Genomic DNA, 18,179 nt, shown 5'->3' on the forward strand with positions numbered 1-18,179 from the left:
AGAACCATCTAATAGATTTTCATCACTTGATTCCACTTCGTATAGAACCTTGGCCCTTTTCCACATATTGTGTTAAACTTTCACACTGGATAAACAGATACACACAACAAACTTTAAACATGTTTTGGCTTTCTCTTATTAAGCTTAAATTATAAACAAGCTATTATTGTGCACAAGAAAAAATGTTACTACTAAATAATGACGAAAGGGAAATCTCTAGCTTTTTTAAAAAATACTCTTATATACAAGAAATTTCGATTTGAAAATAAAATAAAACAATTCAAGAATTTTACATGGATATTATTGTCAGGTAGAAAGAAAATTATAATAGAGGGGTTTTGAGAAGAATAGAAACTGTGATAGAGATAATGGAAATATTTTGTTGACCATACTACTTCTCGAAAATAACTTTGTAATTAGATATTTTGAACAACATTTGCACCTACTGAGAAAAGTGTAGCTGATAATATTTCTTCCCAAAGATTTTCATGTGAAACTAAAGCTGTTTCATAGTAAATTATTCAATGTTAAGAAATTTTATAATAAAATAGTATTTGCAAGACTTAACAAAAGAATCTGTAAATGTGTAAGATATATTGCAAATATTAAATTTGTGATTATAGAGTGCTTATCCCCCCACCCCCATGCAAGCAATGGCATGCCTAGAAATCAAGTTAAATTTCCCTCTCACAAGTGGCAGATTGGTTAGCATAGCATGCTACGATGCCAGGCATCCCAGTTTTGAATCCCGGTCTGGGCATGGGTGTGCTTTGTGAGTGTCCCTTCATCATATCATTACCCATCCTCATTTGTGTGATTATTTAAAAAAGTGGCAGAGAAGTAAAGTAAAATAAACCAAATCAATCAATGAATCAAACCCTCTCAGTAGCTCATATTTTTTAAGGAAACAAAGTTGAGCACATGAAAGCATAGAAGGCATCCCACTAACAAGCTAAAAACATTTTTCAGGTTACGTGCGACTTACTCACTTTATGTACTATAAATAAAATAAAATATAACTTATTTTTACTTAACATTGAGTGAGTATGCGTTGAGTGGAGTGAGTATGCGTTTAGTGATTGACAACGTTTCAAGGACCACTGTCCCCTTCTTCAGGTTGGGTTATCGGCTTCACGGTTGCCCACAAAGCTTCGTCGATGGCAAGGATTAGGTTTACATTGATAGGATAAAATATTTGGATTCCATCACAACTGACCTGTTCTTTTTTAAAAAATCACTATGTAAAATTTTCCTACTATTAAAAACAATTAAAACCCCTCTGTTACAACTTATTAAAAAAGAATCCCTCCTGCCATTTGCTGCTCACATGTTGACAGTCAATGGAACCCTATACAGCGCAGAAGTGAATTTAATGTCAGAAGACAAACGTATCTAAAGAGAAGAGTGTAGATACAGGGTCAGTGTGTTTGGACAGAGTGGCTCGGTAATTTACTACTCATCTGTTCTTCTGTTTTATCTGAACCAAGTGGGCCTCCCCCATGGCGCAGTGGTAGCGTCATTGCCTTGTAATCAAGGGGTCCCGGGTTCGATCCCCGGTGGAGGCACAAGTGGTTCGGATCCCACTTTAAAAACTGTAGGTCCAGTCCCGATTAGCCTTACTGTGCATAAAGTGGACTTAAAACACCAACTCAAACCAAATCTGAACCAAGTGAAGGGTGACGGTGTTGCCTTGTAACCAAGGGTCTTTCAAACATGGACATTTAGTCTTTATTAATTGAGGATAATTTGGTGGCTATGTTTTCAGTTTGGTGACTAGGTTTCGTGCATTAGTAGCAGAATGATAACTCAGTGACCAGGTTGAGTTTCGAACACCGTTACAAGTGGTTGGATTTTAGAAAACTTTCATACCAGAGAGACAAGTGACAAGCGATAAAGGGGTTTCACACCAAAATGACAAACGTCAAGCAACATGAGCACCTCCAGTGTATGGGAAAAGCATTCCCTCAGTATTCGGGACCAACAGATAGTGATGGTACGATACATACTATTGAGGAAGTGGCTCAGCTGAGGGGCATGGAAGCAATAAACAACATCCTCACCCTGTCATATCTCTCCAGTATGAAAGGCTGCATTTATTTATGAAGGTTCATTTCAAAGTGACGTGTGTTGCTTGTGCTCAAAAGCTGCCACAAAAGTACTTGGAGTTCATCGACTTGTAATCATACTTTCTCAATACTGTTAAATCACAATTAGCACGATTTTTCTGACGGTCCCTGCCAACGGTTATGATTTCTCTTACCCTCCATGTCAAAAGTTTAACTTCCGTCCTCAACTATAAGTGCACATGCAATTGTAAGATCACAGTTATAGATAAACTGCTCCGCTATAAATATCACTATCGGTATTGATTGGTAATGACTAATTTTGTAGCCACAGGAGAAAATTGATGAACCGTTAACTGTAAAAAAAATCTGGAACAACTATATTTACTGCCATACAGAATGTCAGGAACTGTTTATCGGTGCTGAAAAAGACTGTTGTGTACTCTTCTCAAAATCTGATTCCGGTGGAGGCTCATAGTGGTTCAGTTCCCATTTTAAGCTGTAGGTCCAGTCTCGATTAGCCATACTGTGCATAAAGTAGGCTTAAAACACCAAATCAATCAATCAATTAAATCAAAATCTGGTTGTGAACTTTATGAAATCTGCCCGAGCACTGTACTGTCAGCACTATGTTTACCGTGAGCACTGTGTGTCTTCTTTCTGAATTCCGCCCGAGCACTGTGTCTTTTCTTTCTGAATTCTGTCCGAGCACTGTGTACTGTCAACACTGTGTGTACCATGAGCACTCTGTGTCATCCTTTTTAAATCTCTCCGACCACTGTGTGTCTTACTTCTGAAATCCCCACAAGCACTGTGTATTCTACCACCAAATCAGTAGGTATCTTTTGAACAAGGGTAGACTGTCCTCCTCTCTTATTGGTCACTTTGCTGAGCTCCACCTACATCGAAGTTCTGTAAACACTATGGAGCTTCGGGGCTTTTGTCAAGTAAAGCTCTTGCCTTTGTAACCAAAACACTGGCCATGGTTTCTGGGTCTTTAAATGCCTAGGTGCAGGTTTGTTTACATCGAAGCAGCTGGCTTGTCTCACTGGAACAGGGCCTCCCCGATGGTACCATCATCGCCTTGTAATCAAGGGGTCCCGGGTTCGATACCCAGTGGAGGCACAAGTGGTTTGGATCCCACTTTAAACTAGAGGTCCAGTCCCGATTAGCCTTACTGTGCATAAAGTGGACTTAAAACAACAAATCAATCAATCAATCACTGGAACAGGGTGTCCTTTGTTTCCTCGGGCCTGGGGCTAAGTGAGAGATTTGCTCCAATAGGTTCTGTCATGTTTAATATTTAAAAGTCTGGAACTCTGCTATAAGTCCTTCTCATATTTATAGATAATACAGTTGTTGAAGACAGAAGTTGCACAACTTTTTTTTGTGCAAAACGAAATCGCAGATAAACGTATTATTGAACACTGTGATTTATTTTTACCATGTGAATGGTTGTGAAGAAAGCAGCGATTTTGCGCAATTTCTTTCTGCAAACACCATTTAAAAAAGACACTGTTTCCTTTTTGTTACTATGGGATAAATTGAAGATAAAAGGCCATAACTACTCAACCACAATGTAAGATTGAACAAAAAGCAACATTTTAAGAAACATCAGACGATTATGGGTTCACGGGTGAAGTGGGGGCAAAATCCCAAAGTTCGAATTTTTCCGCAATTACGCAAAATTTCTGAAACCCGTAATTTCCATTTTTTTTCCAAAGTTTCAGCACGAATATTACATATCCTCATAGAGTGGTCTTTTGTTGTGCTTCCCTCAAAATTTTGTCAATCGAGCATCCATAAGACTGACGCTAGAAGCGAAATTCCTTAACTTACCTCTTCTTTTTGGCTCAACATTACTGCCACATTTCTAAGTGTCACATTGTTTAAGGGTTATCCTGAAAACAGTACATGCAACTTCAAATTCTATCTTTTTACTGATTTCTCTGACAATTTGCAAACTTGATCCTTGCTTGAGCAATTGGGAGCTTATTATCATGGTTGCTATGCATATGGAAAACCTGGAAAACAAGGAATTTTGCCGATAGTCTTGAATTTACGTGCATTTTGGAGTCTGCAAGAGAAAATGTTACAAAATGAGCAAGCAATTGACTTCCACTTCTGGATTCGGTTCTTGTGATTCTGCTCTCAAAAAAGATTCAGTTTAGAAACTTGTTTCTTTCGTTGTTATGATTCTCAGTCTTGTGCAAAATTATGCTTCCTTCGAATTTCTGTAATAAATTTTCCCTTTTATAATACTAGATATTAGAAAGAATATCATAGTAAAACTTGAAGTCCAGATATCTCACTGATAACTAAAGTACATTGACATGGAAAAGTTGTTGAAGATGAGGCAATTGTCTATTATTTTATAGATCTTAGTCTTGTTAGTATTTTCTATAGAATTCCTATATGCAACAAGAATTTATCCAGATGCTGTGTACTTATAAATGTAAGCAATAAAGCAGCATTTTCTATGATGCTATAAATTCGCCAGAAAATAAAAAAATTTGTATGGTTTGTGAAATTTTTCTGTTTTTTATATTGTGGAGATCTGTTATGGTGAAATAATGTACCTCTGTTACCTTAGCCTGAAGGCTAGATGCACATGATTGTAGCACCCAATACATTTGATGCCGATCGTAATTTTACATTTTACTCTTAAAATTTTCACATGTTCTTGTGTGTGTAGAATGAAATTTGCTAAAAAAAAAGTTGTGGAAGTGAATATTCATATTAATTAATAGAAAAACACAAGATTCAAAAGCAAGAAATTATGATGATAAACATGTCTGGAAAAATTTCATTTTTGAACTGGAAAACCTAGAAATGTCAGGCAAATTCATAATCAAAAAATCGTAGCAACCCTGATTATTAGTTTTCTTCATTTCCACCTCACTTTTAATGCTCCTGTTCTGATAGTTACCTTGGACTTGGATCTTTATATTTTCTGATAGTTATCATTTATAACACAAGCTATTATTCTCATGGTATTCTTGCCGGCCCTCATGGCAGTGGTTAGCACATCGCGTTACGACACCAGGGGTCCCGGGTTCGAATCCTGGCCTGTTCATGTATGTTTGTGAGTGTCTATTGATCAATTTCATCATATCATCACTCATCCCCATCTTCACAAATTAGCCAAAGTGGCACAAAAAGTGAAGTAAATAAATCAAATCAAATCATGGTATTCTTTTTCAATTAATCTTGTTTTTGTAAATGCTGTTCTTGAAGATTAATATATATAATCTTTCTCATCTTCATCATAACTGAATTCTTCACACTGAAAAAGCAACTTTGCAATTGAATCAATTAGTCAGAATTGTAGTCATTATGCAAACTTGGATACCACTATTGCTACTTTTCATTTGCAACTTTTAGAAAGAATTCACACCGAAGAAACACGCGACATGCAACACGAAACACATCTCGCTTGGAAGCCAACACTCAGTAATCAATGCAAGCTATCGAACCGAAGAGACACGGCAAGATGCACATGTCTCGTGTTGCTTACGTGTCTTTCGGACTGTGCCGTTTTCTCAATACCGTGCATCGTGTTGCTTCAGTTTGTTGTTCGCGCATGCGCAACGAATGCTTCATTCTAACGAGCTGTATTTAGACTCTAGAAGAGAGCCCAACCGGCATTATGTTTGATCCTCTAATTTGTTGATATAATAAAGTATCGATATGTACAATGTTTTAAGATTTAAACACAACGTTCATTTCGCTTTATCAAGTTTTTGATGCAGTTATCTATCGGCTGTAATTTGCCTTCAACATCGTGAAAAGAGGCCATTTTTTGGCGATTTATCGGACTGCTTCTATTTGAAAAAGTCAGCTTATGGAGGCACTTTAGTCCAAAATATATTAGTCAACATGGTAAAGTACTCTAGTGCATTGTTTCTCAACCGCTGGGCCGTGACCCGATACCGTGCCTTCGTATCAACTATACTGAACACCGAAATGTTCTGGTGAAACTGGTTGACAACTATCATAATCCCAGTATCATATTTGAGTTGTGAGTTTTCGTTTTTTAAGTCCATTTTATGCACAAATAGACTAATCAGAACTGAATCTGCCCGGTGCCTCTTCGGTATCGAACCCGGGATCACTTAATTACAAGGAGATGACGTTATCACTTTGTCTTCCATATTTTTATATTTGTCAACAATCCTACACACGTAATCAAACTAGGGGTGTAAGGGGTGCTCCTTCCACATAATACACCCAATAGTCAACTTGACTTCCACATAGTACACCCTGGACTTCAAACTAACGAGGCTCTGGCGACTGGTCCCATGACCAGTATAATTCTGTGTCGTCCTGTGTTTTGTCCTTATGTGTGCTGAATGCCTCTTAACAGCCTCAGCTTTTAACCAGTCAGAAAATTTTATTATTTTAATATTTTAGTTACAACACGACATGACAGTTATCTTTGTTTAGTTATGGTAAGAGGCTGGACCCTGTATAAAGTGACGGGTGCAAATTAGCCTAAGTGCTGACGCACCCAAAATTTTAAATTCAAATTCATATATTCAAATTCAAAACATAATCAAACTATTATTACTCTTATGATTATGCTAGAATTTATTTATCAATATTTAATTTCATAGGTACATGTTAATTCATGCATAAAATCTTCAATACTGTAAAGATTTATGAGGATAATTCTTCAGCTAAGGGCATTGACTTAAAAAGAATACCGTGACATGGTTTCACAAAGGTTGAGAACCATTTCTCTAGTGTTTAGGTATTCGCCTTATTCAGGCTGAAAAGTCTAGTGTATACAGTTTGATTTCAGTGCATATTATTTCTCAGTTTTCTCGTGCACAACATGCCTCTCCCAAGTTTCAATAACTTGCACAAATTTTACAATGCAGTTTACATGTAACAATGTCTCGTTACGTTATTTTCGGGTGACTAATAAACTGATTAATGCAATTATATCGGTACCATCATGCAAACTGAGCAAAGAAACCAAGTGTCGCTTGCCGCGTGCATCTTGTCTCTTTGGTGTGAAACACTCGTGTCATGTGTTGCATGTTGCTTCGGTGTGAATTCTCCCTTAAGTCCAGCAATGCACTGAAAAACTTAAATGTTCATCACCAAATCAAAGCATTTCTGAGAAAACTGGACATTGATAGGAGACACCGTTCCCGAGATATATCAAATCAAAAAATATCAAATATGGCTGATTATTTTCAAGATGGCGGCCATTGGAGCGCAGATATCGATTGGCTACTCGACTGAAAATATATTTAATGATAGAACAATTAATCCTACAAAGTCTCTTGCTTTTATCAACAAGTCAATGATTTTGGACTTAGCCTCCAACCTGTGATAAAAGATTTAATTTTTTGTGCTTTTGTTATGAGGTCCAAAGTCATTTTGTGGCAGGTCCATTTGTGAGGGTCCCTTCATCAGTTTCATTCAATTGTTAGTCCTTTCAAATTGTGTAGTGCAGGCCTGGTCAACCTGTTGCAATTGTGGAACACGTATGGTATGCACATTTGGACTGTAGACTGAGCTGTGGTGCTGTAACATTGTAGAAAATGCTGAAGATTTAGTAGGTCACATTCGAACAGTGTTAGGCAGGAATCTTGCATGAAGTGTTCACTGGCCTCCACAAGTGAGAGTTGCTCAAGCCTGGTGTAGTGCCTAATGCCATCATCCTAGTAACCCAAGTTTCATGTTGGATGTGCATTGCACGGTGGTTCAGATCACACTTTAAAATATTTCCAGTCAAGAGTGTACCCAAAGGAAGGGGAACTGATGGGGCTGAAATTAGACATGGAAGAAAAATTAAGGAAATGTGAAATGATAGTATGTTGGAAACTAAGATATTACGTAGAGTAATGTATTTTACTGTAATCATTCATATTGTACATTATCATGGAAATCATTTTTAATAATTATTAAGTAGTTATTAATTATTATTCGATACCAACCCACAGCTATGTTCAAACTGTCTTCTGTACTTTTTTTTAGTTCCACAATGTCATAGTGCATAGACGCATGAGGTAGCAAAAGGACAGCAACGAATATGAATTATTTTGAAAATTCTGCCAGGATATATCATTGGGGAGGCCTCCCTCATATTTATTTTCTTGTTAATTGTAATTGAAATTAGTGGTAGTAAATATGTGTATGCATAAATCATCGCCACAATTTTTTATTACTGTTCCGAAGAACAGTTCAGAATTATGTAGTTGTTATATGGAATAATTTGTCAAAAAATTAAGAATATTCATCATCACTATCATTGTCATCAATTTTACTTTAAATTTGCTCTTAAAGTTGTTAATGTAGATATTGATATATGCAGAGAAAGTTAAATACATTGGTGGTTAAAACTCAGCTTAATAATAAAAAGAAAAAAGTTAAACAAAGAAAAAAAAAGACCATTGACAGAACTTCTTTCCACCTTATGGTATTTCATTTATTATTGTTCAAATAGGGAATGGATACTTGTTACATGGATTTGTTTGTTTGATTTGTTGTTTTAAGTCCACTTTGTGCACAGTAAGGCTAATCGAGACTGGACCTACAGTTTAAAGTGGGATCCGAACCACTATGTGCCTCCACCGGGTATCGAACCCGGGACCCCTTGTTACATGTAGCATTAAGGTATCTTTGAGTGATGAAGTTCTGCAACAAGATATGGATATAAATACTACTGCAAATAAAGAATTTTGTGGAGTGATATCAGATTATGACTCAGACTAAATTTTGCATTGCCAGTTATACCTAACTAATCAAATTTATTGAATGTTATCTTTTTGCAAAGGCTACCACTATAGAAAACCAAACAAGCACAGAGAAAGATCATGTCATCCATCACACATTGACCATATCTGACTGTTCTAGCCTCCATTCCAGAATGGTCAGTGTAACATTCTCCATATCCGAAATATCTCACGTTTGAAGCCTAGATAAAGCAGGGTATATCTTTTGAGTCTTGTACCCATCATCCATTTTATCATTATCCTCGTCGCAATGAATGTTACGAGGGAGGATCAAATGAAAACCTTAAAAGTTTATTATAAATTTCAAATGTTGTGGTATTGCTATGAAAGTTGGCAGTATTGTTTCTAACAGTATTCTCTTTCTTCAGTAGGTGGCAGAAGAGTCTAGTCAAACAAGCGCCAGCACAGGAGCAGTTTCAAGATGGCCGCCCGACTGTCCACATGCACCGCATTAGAACAGCGTTCGGTGATCCGGTTTTTGAGTAGTGAAGGTGTGAAACCAATTGAAATTCACCGCAGTATGGCAGCAAAGTATGGTGATTCGTGTTTGTCCCTGCAGCAAGTATACGAGTGGTGTAGGAAGTTTAAAAGTGGCGTAACATCTGTGGAGGATGCTCCTCGACCGGGACAGGCTCACCGCGTAGTGACCGACGACAACATTGCGCTAGTGGAACAGCTTGTAAAGGACAACAGGTGCATTACCCTGAAAGAAATCGCAACAATATTGAATATGAGCTTTGGTTCAGCTCAACATATTGTGCATAATGTTCTGAATTTCAATAAGGTATCGGCAAGATGGGTCCCACGTCAGTTGACCGCTGAATTGAAAGATCGTCGCGTCGACGCCTCTGAAGAACTTTTGTGTCGTTTCAACGCCGAGGTGATGCATTTCTGGACAGGATTGTTACAAACGATAAGACCTGGGTTCACTATCATCAACCAGAATCACCATAGTTTCAATTGGTTTCACACCTTCACTACTCAAAACCGGATCACCGAACGCTGTTCTAATGCGGTGCATGTGGACAGTCGGGCGGCCATCTTGAAACTGCTCCTGTGCTGGCGCTTGTTTGACTAGACTCTTCTGCCACCTACTGAAGAAAGAGAATACTGTTAGAAACAATATTGCCAACTTTCATAGCAATACCACAACATTTGAAATTTATAATAAACTTTTAAGGTTTTCATTTGATCCTCCCTCGTATATTCTACTAAACTAAACTCCTTGCTATAACAGCCCTATCAGTTGGTTGTGCACGATTTCAAATCATTCATTCATTTCAACTGACTGACTGATGTTGTCCTAACAGTACGTAACCTTTACATGCTCACGTGCTTTTGATTGATTTGCTCTATTTTACTTCGCTTTTTGTGCCACTTTTGACTAATTTGCGAAGATGGGGATGAGTGATGATATGATGAAATCGATGAATGGCCACTCACAAACATCCATACCCAAGCCAGGATTCGAACCCGGGATCCCTGGCATCATAGCACGTGCTAACCACTTCACCACTGGGTCCGGCAAACATGCTCACTTGCTGTTACCATTTTAATAAATGATTGCAACACCACTGGATCTCTGCAAATAAATTATAGATTCCAAAAATGTTTCTCGAAGAATACCATAATACTCATTAAACACACAAATCTTGTAGTGATATTAAAAACATGAAAATATTTTTGCCCTTATTAATGGTTTTCTACACTATGTGTTGTCAAATGTTTCCAGATTCTTTGTCAGGGAATACCAACAATTAAAACATTAAATTAAAAGGACGAGGGTAAAATGCAAAGGCAGGATCATGCTGAACATAAAAGTTAGGTAACCATGAGATGAGATCCTGTCAGTGCTATCTTTCTTCTATCTAAACTTCATACGTAGTCTTGTCCGCGCTGTTCAAAGGAGGATATCACCAACAGAACCTCATTCCATGCTTATAAATGTTCAGCACAATCCGGCCTTCATATTTTACCCTCCTTTCAACCCATTTTAAACCTCTTTTAATATTTAATTTCTGGAATTTCTTTAGGAAGGAAAAGGAAAGGGTTGCAAAGTTAAGAAAACTCCTTGTAAGTACAAAAACCTTTTGCCTTCAGTGGTTATGCGGAAATTCAAGAAATGACTGTGAAGTTTCATAAATAGGGCTAGGTTTTTATAACCTAAAAATCACCAAAATATGCAAAATAGAATATGCTCTTATGACCTAAAATTTTACAAAATATGCACTATAATTTGAAAAAATATGCCCTTATAATTGGACTGTTTCAAACATCAATATCTAAATGCCGAGATATTTTTACATACATACTATTTTTACGTAGTTCACGTTATGGACCCTGAGTTGCAATGCACAATGAATACTTTCTCTAAATTTTCAAATAAAAAAGAAAAAGATTTTGCTACCTTCCAAAGGAAAATAAGAACTCTCGAGTAAACATGGGAGTAAGAACGAATCCACTTCGAAAATGACTATATTTCTTCAAAATGCAAAAAATATGCTGAATATGACCGAAAATCCATCAAAATATGCTCTATCATGCAGAAATGGCCAAATATGCCAAAATATGCCCTTAGAAAGCACCTTAATTTAATTAGTTTCTTCATAATATGAATTTCTATATGTTTAGGGAACACAACACCCTTACCCAAAATAATATGCTAAGTCATGAAAATCCTAGCTGTAGTCATAAATATTTTATTTCTACAAAGATATAATGTGCATTGGTAGTCCTTGGGGGGGGGGGGGTCTTTTTCTTGGAGAGCCTGCCCCTCTCGTTGCACCACAGTTTCTTAGGAGCCTTATTGCTGCCACTAAGTATGCATGAGATAAACTAAGAAGTGTGTTCATTGCTAATGAAAGTTAATCTGAAGAGTCCAGTCTTCTAAGTAAACCCATACATTCCTTATAACATTAACAACCAAATTTTGAAACTTTTTCTTTACTTTGCATAATTTGAAAATCATTATATGTTCATTTTTATGCATGTCTCCACTGTGAACTATTATCATAAAATGTTAATAAATGCAGAATAGACAATACTGCCACACACTATGAAGACCCTGAAATTTTATTTAAAATGTTGAAAACAAGATAAAAGTAAAAGGTTATTGCTAGACAAATAGAAGAAAGAAAGTATCTACAAAAGTTTCTGAGTATAGTCTAACAAATGCAAAAAGATAAATATTGAGTTTAGAATAAGAGGAAAATATTGAAAAGATTGTTTGATCATGAAGTATCCAAGATATCCATTCCCATTTGCTGTGGCATGCCTTGACTACTTCAGACAACATTCAACATGCATAGGAAGTACATGGTATCTTTAACATAATTAGCAATACGCATAGGTAATTCCATTCTTTTGAGTATTTATATTTAAGCCTACTTTATACACATAGGCTAATCGGGATTGGACCTACAGTTTAAAGTGGGATCTGAACCACTATGTGCCTCCACTGGATATCAAACCTTTCATCCCTTGATTACAAGGCGATATTGTTACCACTATACCATCATGGAGGCCCATTGTTTTGTCGTCATTGCTGTATCTTTCATACACAAAAAGGAGATACGAGGGTCACTATTTATATTTTGAGCCTTGGCAACACTGATTGAAGTTAGGCGCGATTTGACGTTTGCACAGAATCGTCTGGCATTATTGACCATAACGTACTTCAAATGTTTTGTCAATAGCTTCATTTGTGTTGTTTATGTTGCCTTGGAGATTGCGCGACAACAATAAAATGGAATTAACTCGTGAACATTTTCGTGCGATGATTTTTTACGATTTTCGACGTGGATTATCAAGACAAGAGTGCATCAATCAACTTACTTCCACATTTGGCGATGAAGCCCCATCCTTTGCCACTGTGAAACGCTGGTATAACGAATTTAATCGTGGCCGCCATTCGCTCACTGACGAGATTCGCGAAGGTCGTCCAAAATCAGTTGTTGTTCAAGAAAACATTGATGCTGTGCAAAACCTAATACTGCAAGATCGTCATACATACTGTGAGATTGAGGCAACCATAGGCATTAGTTCCACCAGCATATATAAAATATTACATGATCATTTAGCTGTGAGAAAGGTATGTTCTCGTTGGATCCCACACAATTTGACAAAAACTCAAAAAGACACTCGCGTCAATTGGTGCAAACAAATGCTCAATAAATACAATCGTGGTGCTTCAAAAGACGTATATAAGATTGTAACAGGTGACGAATCATGGATATATGAGCCGGAACATAAACAGCAGTCGACTGTATGGGTGTTTCAAGATGAACCCAATCCAACAAAAGTTGTTCGCTCTCGAAGCACATCGAAACAAATGGTCGCCTGTTTTTTCGGGAAAACTGGTCATGTGGCAACTGTGCCTTTAGAGGAACGTAGAACGGTCAACTCTGAATGGTACACAACAATTTGTTTGCCAGAGGTCTTCGGTCGAATACGGAAAACAAACTAACGCCGTCGGGTCATTCTCCATCAAGACAATGCCAGCTGTCACACATCTCGTCTAACAACCGACTTTATGAAGAGTCAAAAAATCGAATTGATGGGTCATCCGCCGTACAGTCCTGATTTGACACCCAATGACTTCTTCTTGTTCCCGAATGTCAAGAATAAATTGCGTGGACAACGATTTTCGTCGGCGGAAGACGCCGTTGATGCGTTCAAAAACCATATTATGGAGGTGTCTCAAGAAGATTGGAAAAACTGCTTTGACAAATGGTTCGAACGAATGCAAAAGTATATTGACCATAAAGGAGAATACTTCGAAAAACAATAAAGCAGTTTTCAATGCCAAATTCCTGTTTTTTCATTGTTAGGCTCAAAATATAAATAGTGACCCTCGTATGTAAAGAAATGATTTATGTTTTTGATCATTTTTAAAGCAATTCATGTAGAAAACATCAGTGTGTGCATGAATTGCATTAGAATATGAATTATACTCTTTCTTTTTGATTTACTGTGTGTATTCTAGTTTGGAATAAACTTTTTTTTTTTTTTGTTCACGTAACCATCATTCTACAACAATACTATGAAGTCCTATATGCATACATGTGGTTTGGTTCTAAACTTTGACATTTTACTCCCATTCCCAGAAACTTCTTCACTACTTTTTTTCAGGAGGTTATGTGGTGCAGATCCCTGACAAGACATCTTGTTCTTTTAACCCCCGTTGAACATTCTGTAATATACTCTTGAAGGTTCTGGAAACAAGACTGAAATATATGGTTGAGGACCACAACTTTATAGTCTTCTTTAGAATTAATTAGGGTAATTAATAGTATTGTTTACATAACTTGTTCATTTTTTTTTCATCAGTGTATACTTGCTTAATTTTGGCATTTCTTCTTTCTAGGCACCTGAAGGTGAGACCCAGCCAAGTACAGAAGTTGACCTGTTTATATCCACAGAAAAAATAATGGTTCTTAACACTGACCTTAAGGTATGCATTTCCTGAAGTTTCTATGCTTAAGTGTAGAATCTGTCAAGCTTGCTGGAGTTAAAACTAGAGCAAATTCTGATATGTGAACACTCTTTAACATTTTAAAATTGTTCAAGATACAGTGCTCGAAAAACTGGTTGCATAATTTGATATTTACAGAGTGGAATGCAATATAGATCTCAATAGAAATGGGATATGCCAGGAAAAAGAAAAAAAAAAGGCAAAGAGTTTTGCATGAAACAAGAGATAAAAGTATACAGTAGCACTCTTTCAAAGTGAACCAAAAACAACAGAGATAAATAGTAACTCTCATCAATCTCAATGGCCATCGCTTCAGGAGCCATGAGCCCTCCCTGAGCACATATGCACCTTTCTACATGATGTGGCATACTTCACACCTGGTTGTCCATTGCATCCTGAGGAATACCTGCCCAATTCTGAATGGCAGCCTCGATGAACTGGTGGTGGGTCTGTTGTGTGTCTGACGGTAGGAGATAGCTGTCTTTGGGAGTGCCCATGCATTTTCGATGCAGTTGAGGTCGGTTGAATAAGCTGGACATGGCATTCAATGGATTCTGCAGGACAGGAGCACAGAATAGTCATCGGAAATACATACGATATGTATCATGTTTTCAAATTATGCAACAATATTTTTGAGTACTGTAGTTACAAACATTGGAACTGTAAGAAGGTAATCAGTTTTAGCTAGCCATAGCCAACATGTATAACATGAGAAGGCATAGCTAAACTTTTCGAATTTCACAAGTGTGTCTATGTCGAGCCCCCCCCCCCCCCCCCCCCCAATGTAGCCTCTATGTTTGGTACAACAGGAGTTATGTTGTTTCCCCATTGTTACAACACAAAGCAATTTGTCACTTTCAGCGATTACTGTGTGGTTGTTCTGATTTCTGGTGGTAGAAATAATGACAGGCTAGAGAGAAAATGTAACTTTATATTGTGACCTATTGAATATTGTTACTAGTTTTCATATTGTAAAAATAAAAAACAGTAAAGTGCTCCCCTGTGCTTTGCACTAGGCCATGAAGGTGTATAGGGGGTGTGAAGTTAGGGACCAACACTTTCTTGATCACAGCTAAAGGTGGTGACGATGTGATGAGCACCATGTCCCTGACCGCCTTTATCCCCCAGAGTTTCCTCCAGGTACCCACTTTATACGATGCTGGGTGGGTGAACAGGTGAAAAAAATCCTGGTTCTCCCCCACCAGGGGATCAAACCTGGATCTCTCACATGGTAGTCGGACACCCTAGCGACTGAGTTACCATGAGTCAGTTTTCATATTTTAAGGACGTAATGTAACAGTGTCGTAATGTTACACTTTGGATTATGTCAAGTTATCCATGAGGACTCTCATGTAAGCTGTAAATTGACATTTATCTGTCATGCTGTGTTATCAGTACTCTGCTTATAATGATTCTTAGGTGCACTCATGATACAGAATAATAGAATAACTGTAACTTAGTCACAAAATTCACTTCTCCCAAACGTAGTACACCCTGGACTGCATTTTGCAGACTAAAAGAAGCTCTGGCATCTGGACCTACGGCCAGTATAATCTTCATAGGACTGTTTGTGTTGTCCTGTGTTTTGTCCTTATGTGTGCTGAGTGCCCCCTTTACAGCCTCAGCTTTTAACCAAGGTAAGAATATTTTAATCCTCAGAGACGTGTTTTGTTTTTGTTATAATAAGGGGCTGGACCCCGTATAGTGCGACGGGTGCAAAGTGGCCTAAGTGCTGATGCACCCAAAATGTTAAATTCAAATTCACTTCTGCAGGATAATTTAACTTAACCAACCCCCAAACCTGTTGTGGTTTTATTTATTTTTCTTGTTGATCGTTGTTGACAACAAATGGTGTGAAGTATGCCACTTCAACACGGAAGGTCTGCTAAATTCTTTTGACGAATTTAAATACATAATAAACAAATTAAATTTTCAGATCATAGGAATTACCGAAACGTGGCTTAAACCACATATTTCGAATAACACGGTAGCATTAGATAATTATGATATTATCCGTAATGACAGATGTGATAGGACTCGAGGAGGCGTTTGTTTGTATATACACAAATCATTACAATGGAAAGCACTCGAATTGCCCATTCAAAAATATAATGACATCGAAGCCTTAGCTGTCGAGGTAACCGTACAGAAGGTGAAGGTCGGGATATTAGTCGCATACAAACCTCCTAAAGTTAAGTATACACATCTAAGCGATATTGGGGATATCGTGCAATATTTTCATTTGAATTATGCTCATTACGTTGCGATTGGCGATCTTAACGTAAATATGTTGAAACAAAATGAACCCAACACGCGATTCTTAAACTACATCATTGCCGAGGCTCACGGTAAGCAAATCATCACAAAGCCCACGAGGGTAACGCCAACGTCAAGGACTTTAATCGACGTTATCATCTGCTCTGATAACCTGAAGGTGACCCACGTCGATCAGAATATAATGTCCGGTATATCAGACCATCACCTAACATACGCCGTGTTCGGAATCAACTGCACCAAAAAATATAACAAATTGGTTCAAGTCAGAAGCTTTAAGAACTTTAACGAAAGCGAGTTTAACAAAGACGCGGGAAATATTAATTGGGACTTAATATGCAGCAAACACGACGTAAACGAATCCGTTTTTCTCTTGAACAGCAACATTATTGCGTTGGCTGACAAACATTTTCCAGTAAAAACGTTTCGAGTAACTAGACCACCCGCCCCTTGGATATCCGCAAAAGTAAAAGAATTTTGGAAAATACGCGATTACTTTCACCTGAAGTATGTTAACACCGGAGATCAAGACGCGCTTCTCTCTTATAAATATTTTAAAAATCGTGCGAAAAAAGCCGTGAGAAACGCAAAATTCCACCATTATGACCGGGTTCTCAATGAAAAAGTTAAAAACGCTAGAGCATTTTGGCAGACATTAAAACGAGAGGGAGTTGTTACTAATAAGTTTAACCAAAAATTACCCTCAAGTGTACTCAATGCGGATGCAATAAATGACTTTTTTGTAAATTCTGCTTGTCAGCAAACAAACACGACCGAGGTTGAGAAATTAATCGAGTCATATAAAACACGGCAGACAACCGGAACCTTCAAACTGAAGAAGGTTAATGAGGCTACCGTGTTGAAAGAGGTCAAAAAACTGCATTCCAATGCCAAGGGTCATGATGGCATCAGTCTAAAAATGTTGAGACTCTGCATCCCGCATTGCCTAAAGAGCCTAACTCACATCTTAAACTGCTCTCTTTCTCAAGGGGTATTTCCCGAAGATTGGAAAAAGGCTGTAGTGACGCCCGTACCGAAAACCACTGTTTCCCTTGATGTTAAAGATCTAAGACCAATAAGCGTACTGCCAATTATGTCTAAAGTTATAGAACGCATAGTAAAATATCAATTAGTAGACCATCTGATGTTGCATGACCACTATTCTCCATATCAATCAGGCTTCAGGAAACAGCACAGCACGGTAACTACTTTAGTTAGCGTTGTTGATGACATAGCCAAGGGGATGGATAATGGTAAAATTTCGTTTCTGGTACTCCTTGATTACACCAAGGCATTTGACTCCATAAACCACAACCTTTTGGCAGAGAAATTGAAATCTATCGGCATAAGAAATAAGGAATTGTTATGGTTTCGGTCTTATCTAACGAACAGGCAACAATGTGTAAAATTAGTACATGAGAATAAATCGTGCATGTCTAAATGGCTTGATATCAAACAAGGAGTACCACAAGGAAGTATTCTAGGACCTATCCTATTTTCGCTATACATCAAAGATTTTAATGATTCACTAAAACACTGCAAATACCACCAGTATGCGGATGACACACAAATATATATACAAACACCATTAAGAAACAGTGCAATGGCCCTAGAAGCATT

At 37.6% G+C, this 18,179-nt stretch overlaps 1 protein-coding gene across 7 annotated transcripts in view; it reads left to right on the forward strand.

Annotated features, from left to right (window-relative positions):
• Window positions 1–18,179, forward strand: part of LOC145994656 (uncharacterized) — a 314,233-nt gene that overhangs the window by 268,790 nt on the left and 27,264 nt on the right. For all 7 annotated transcript variants that reach the window (XM_083130764.1, XM_083130767.1, XM_083130768.1 and 4 more), the window contains one exon: window positions 14,178–14,264. In XM_083130764.1, coding sequence (XP_082986890.1) covers window positions 14,178–14,264 — 87 coding nt within the window. The remainder of the gene's footprint in view (window positions 1–14,177; window positions 14,265–18,179) is intronic.

This window comes from Lepisma saccharinum, chromosome 11, assembly GCF_977018435.1.
Source record: "Lepisma saccharinum chromosome 11, izLepSacc3.1, whole genome shotgun sequence".
Lineage (NCBI taxonomy): Eukaryota > Metazoa > Arthropoda > Insecta > Zygentoma > Lepismatidae > Lepisma > Lepisma saccharinum.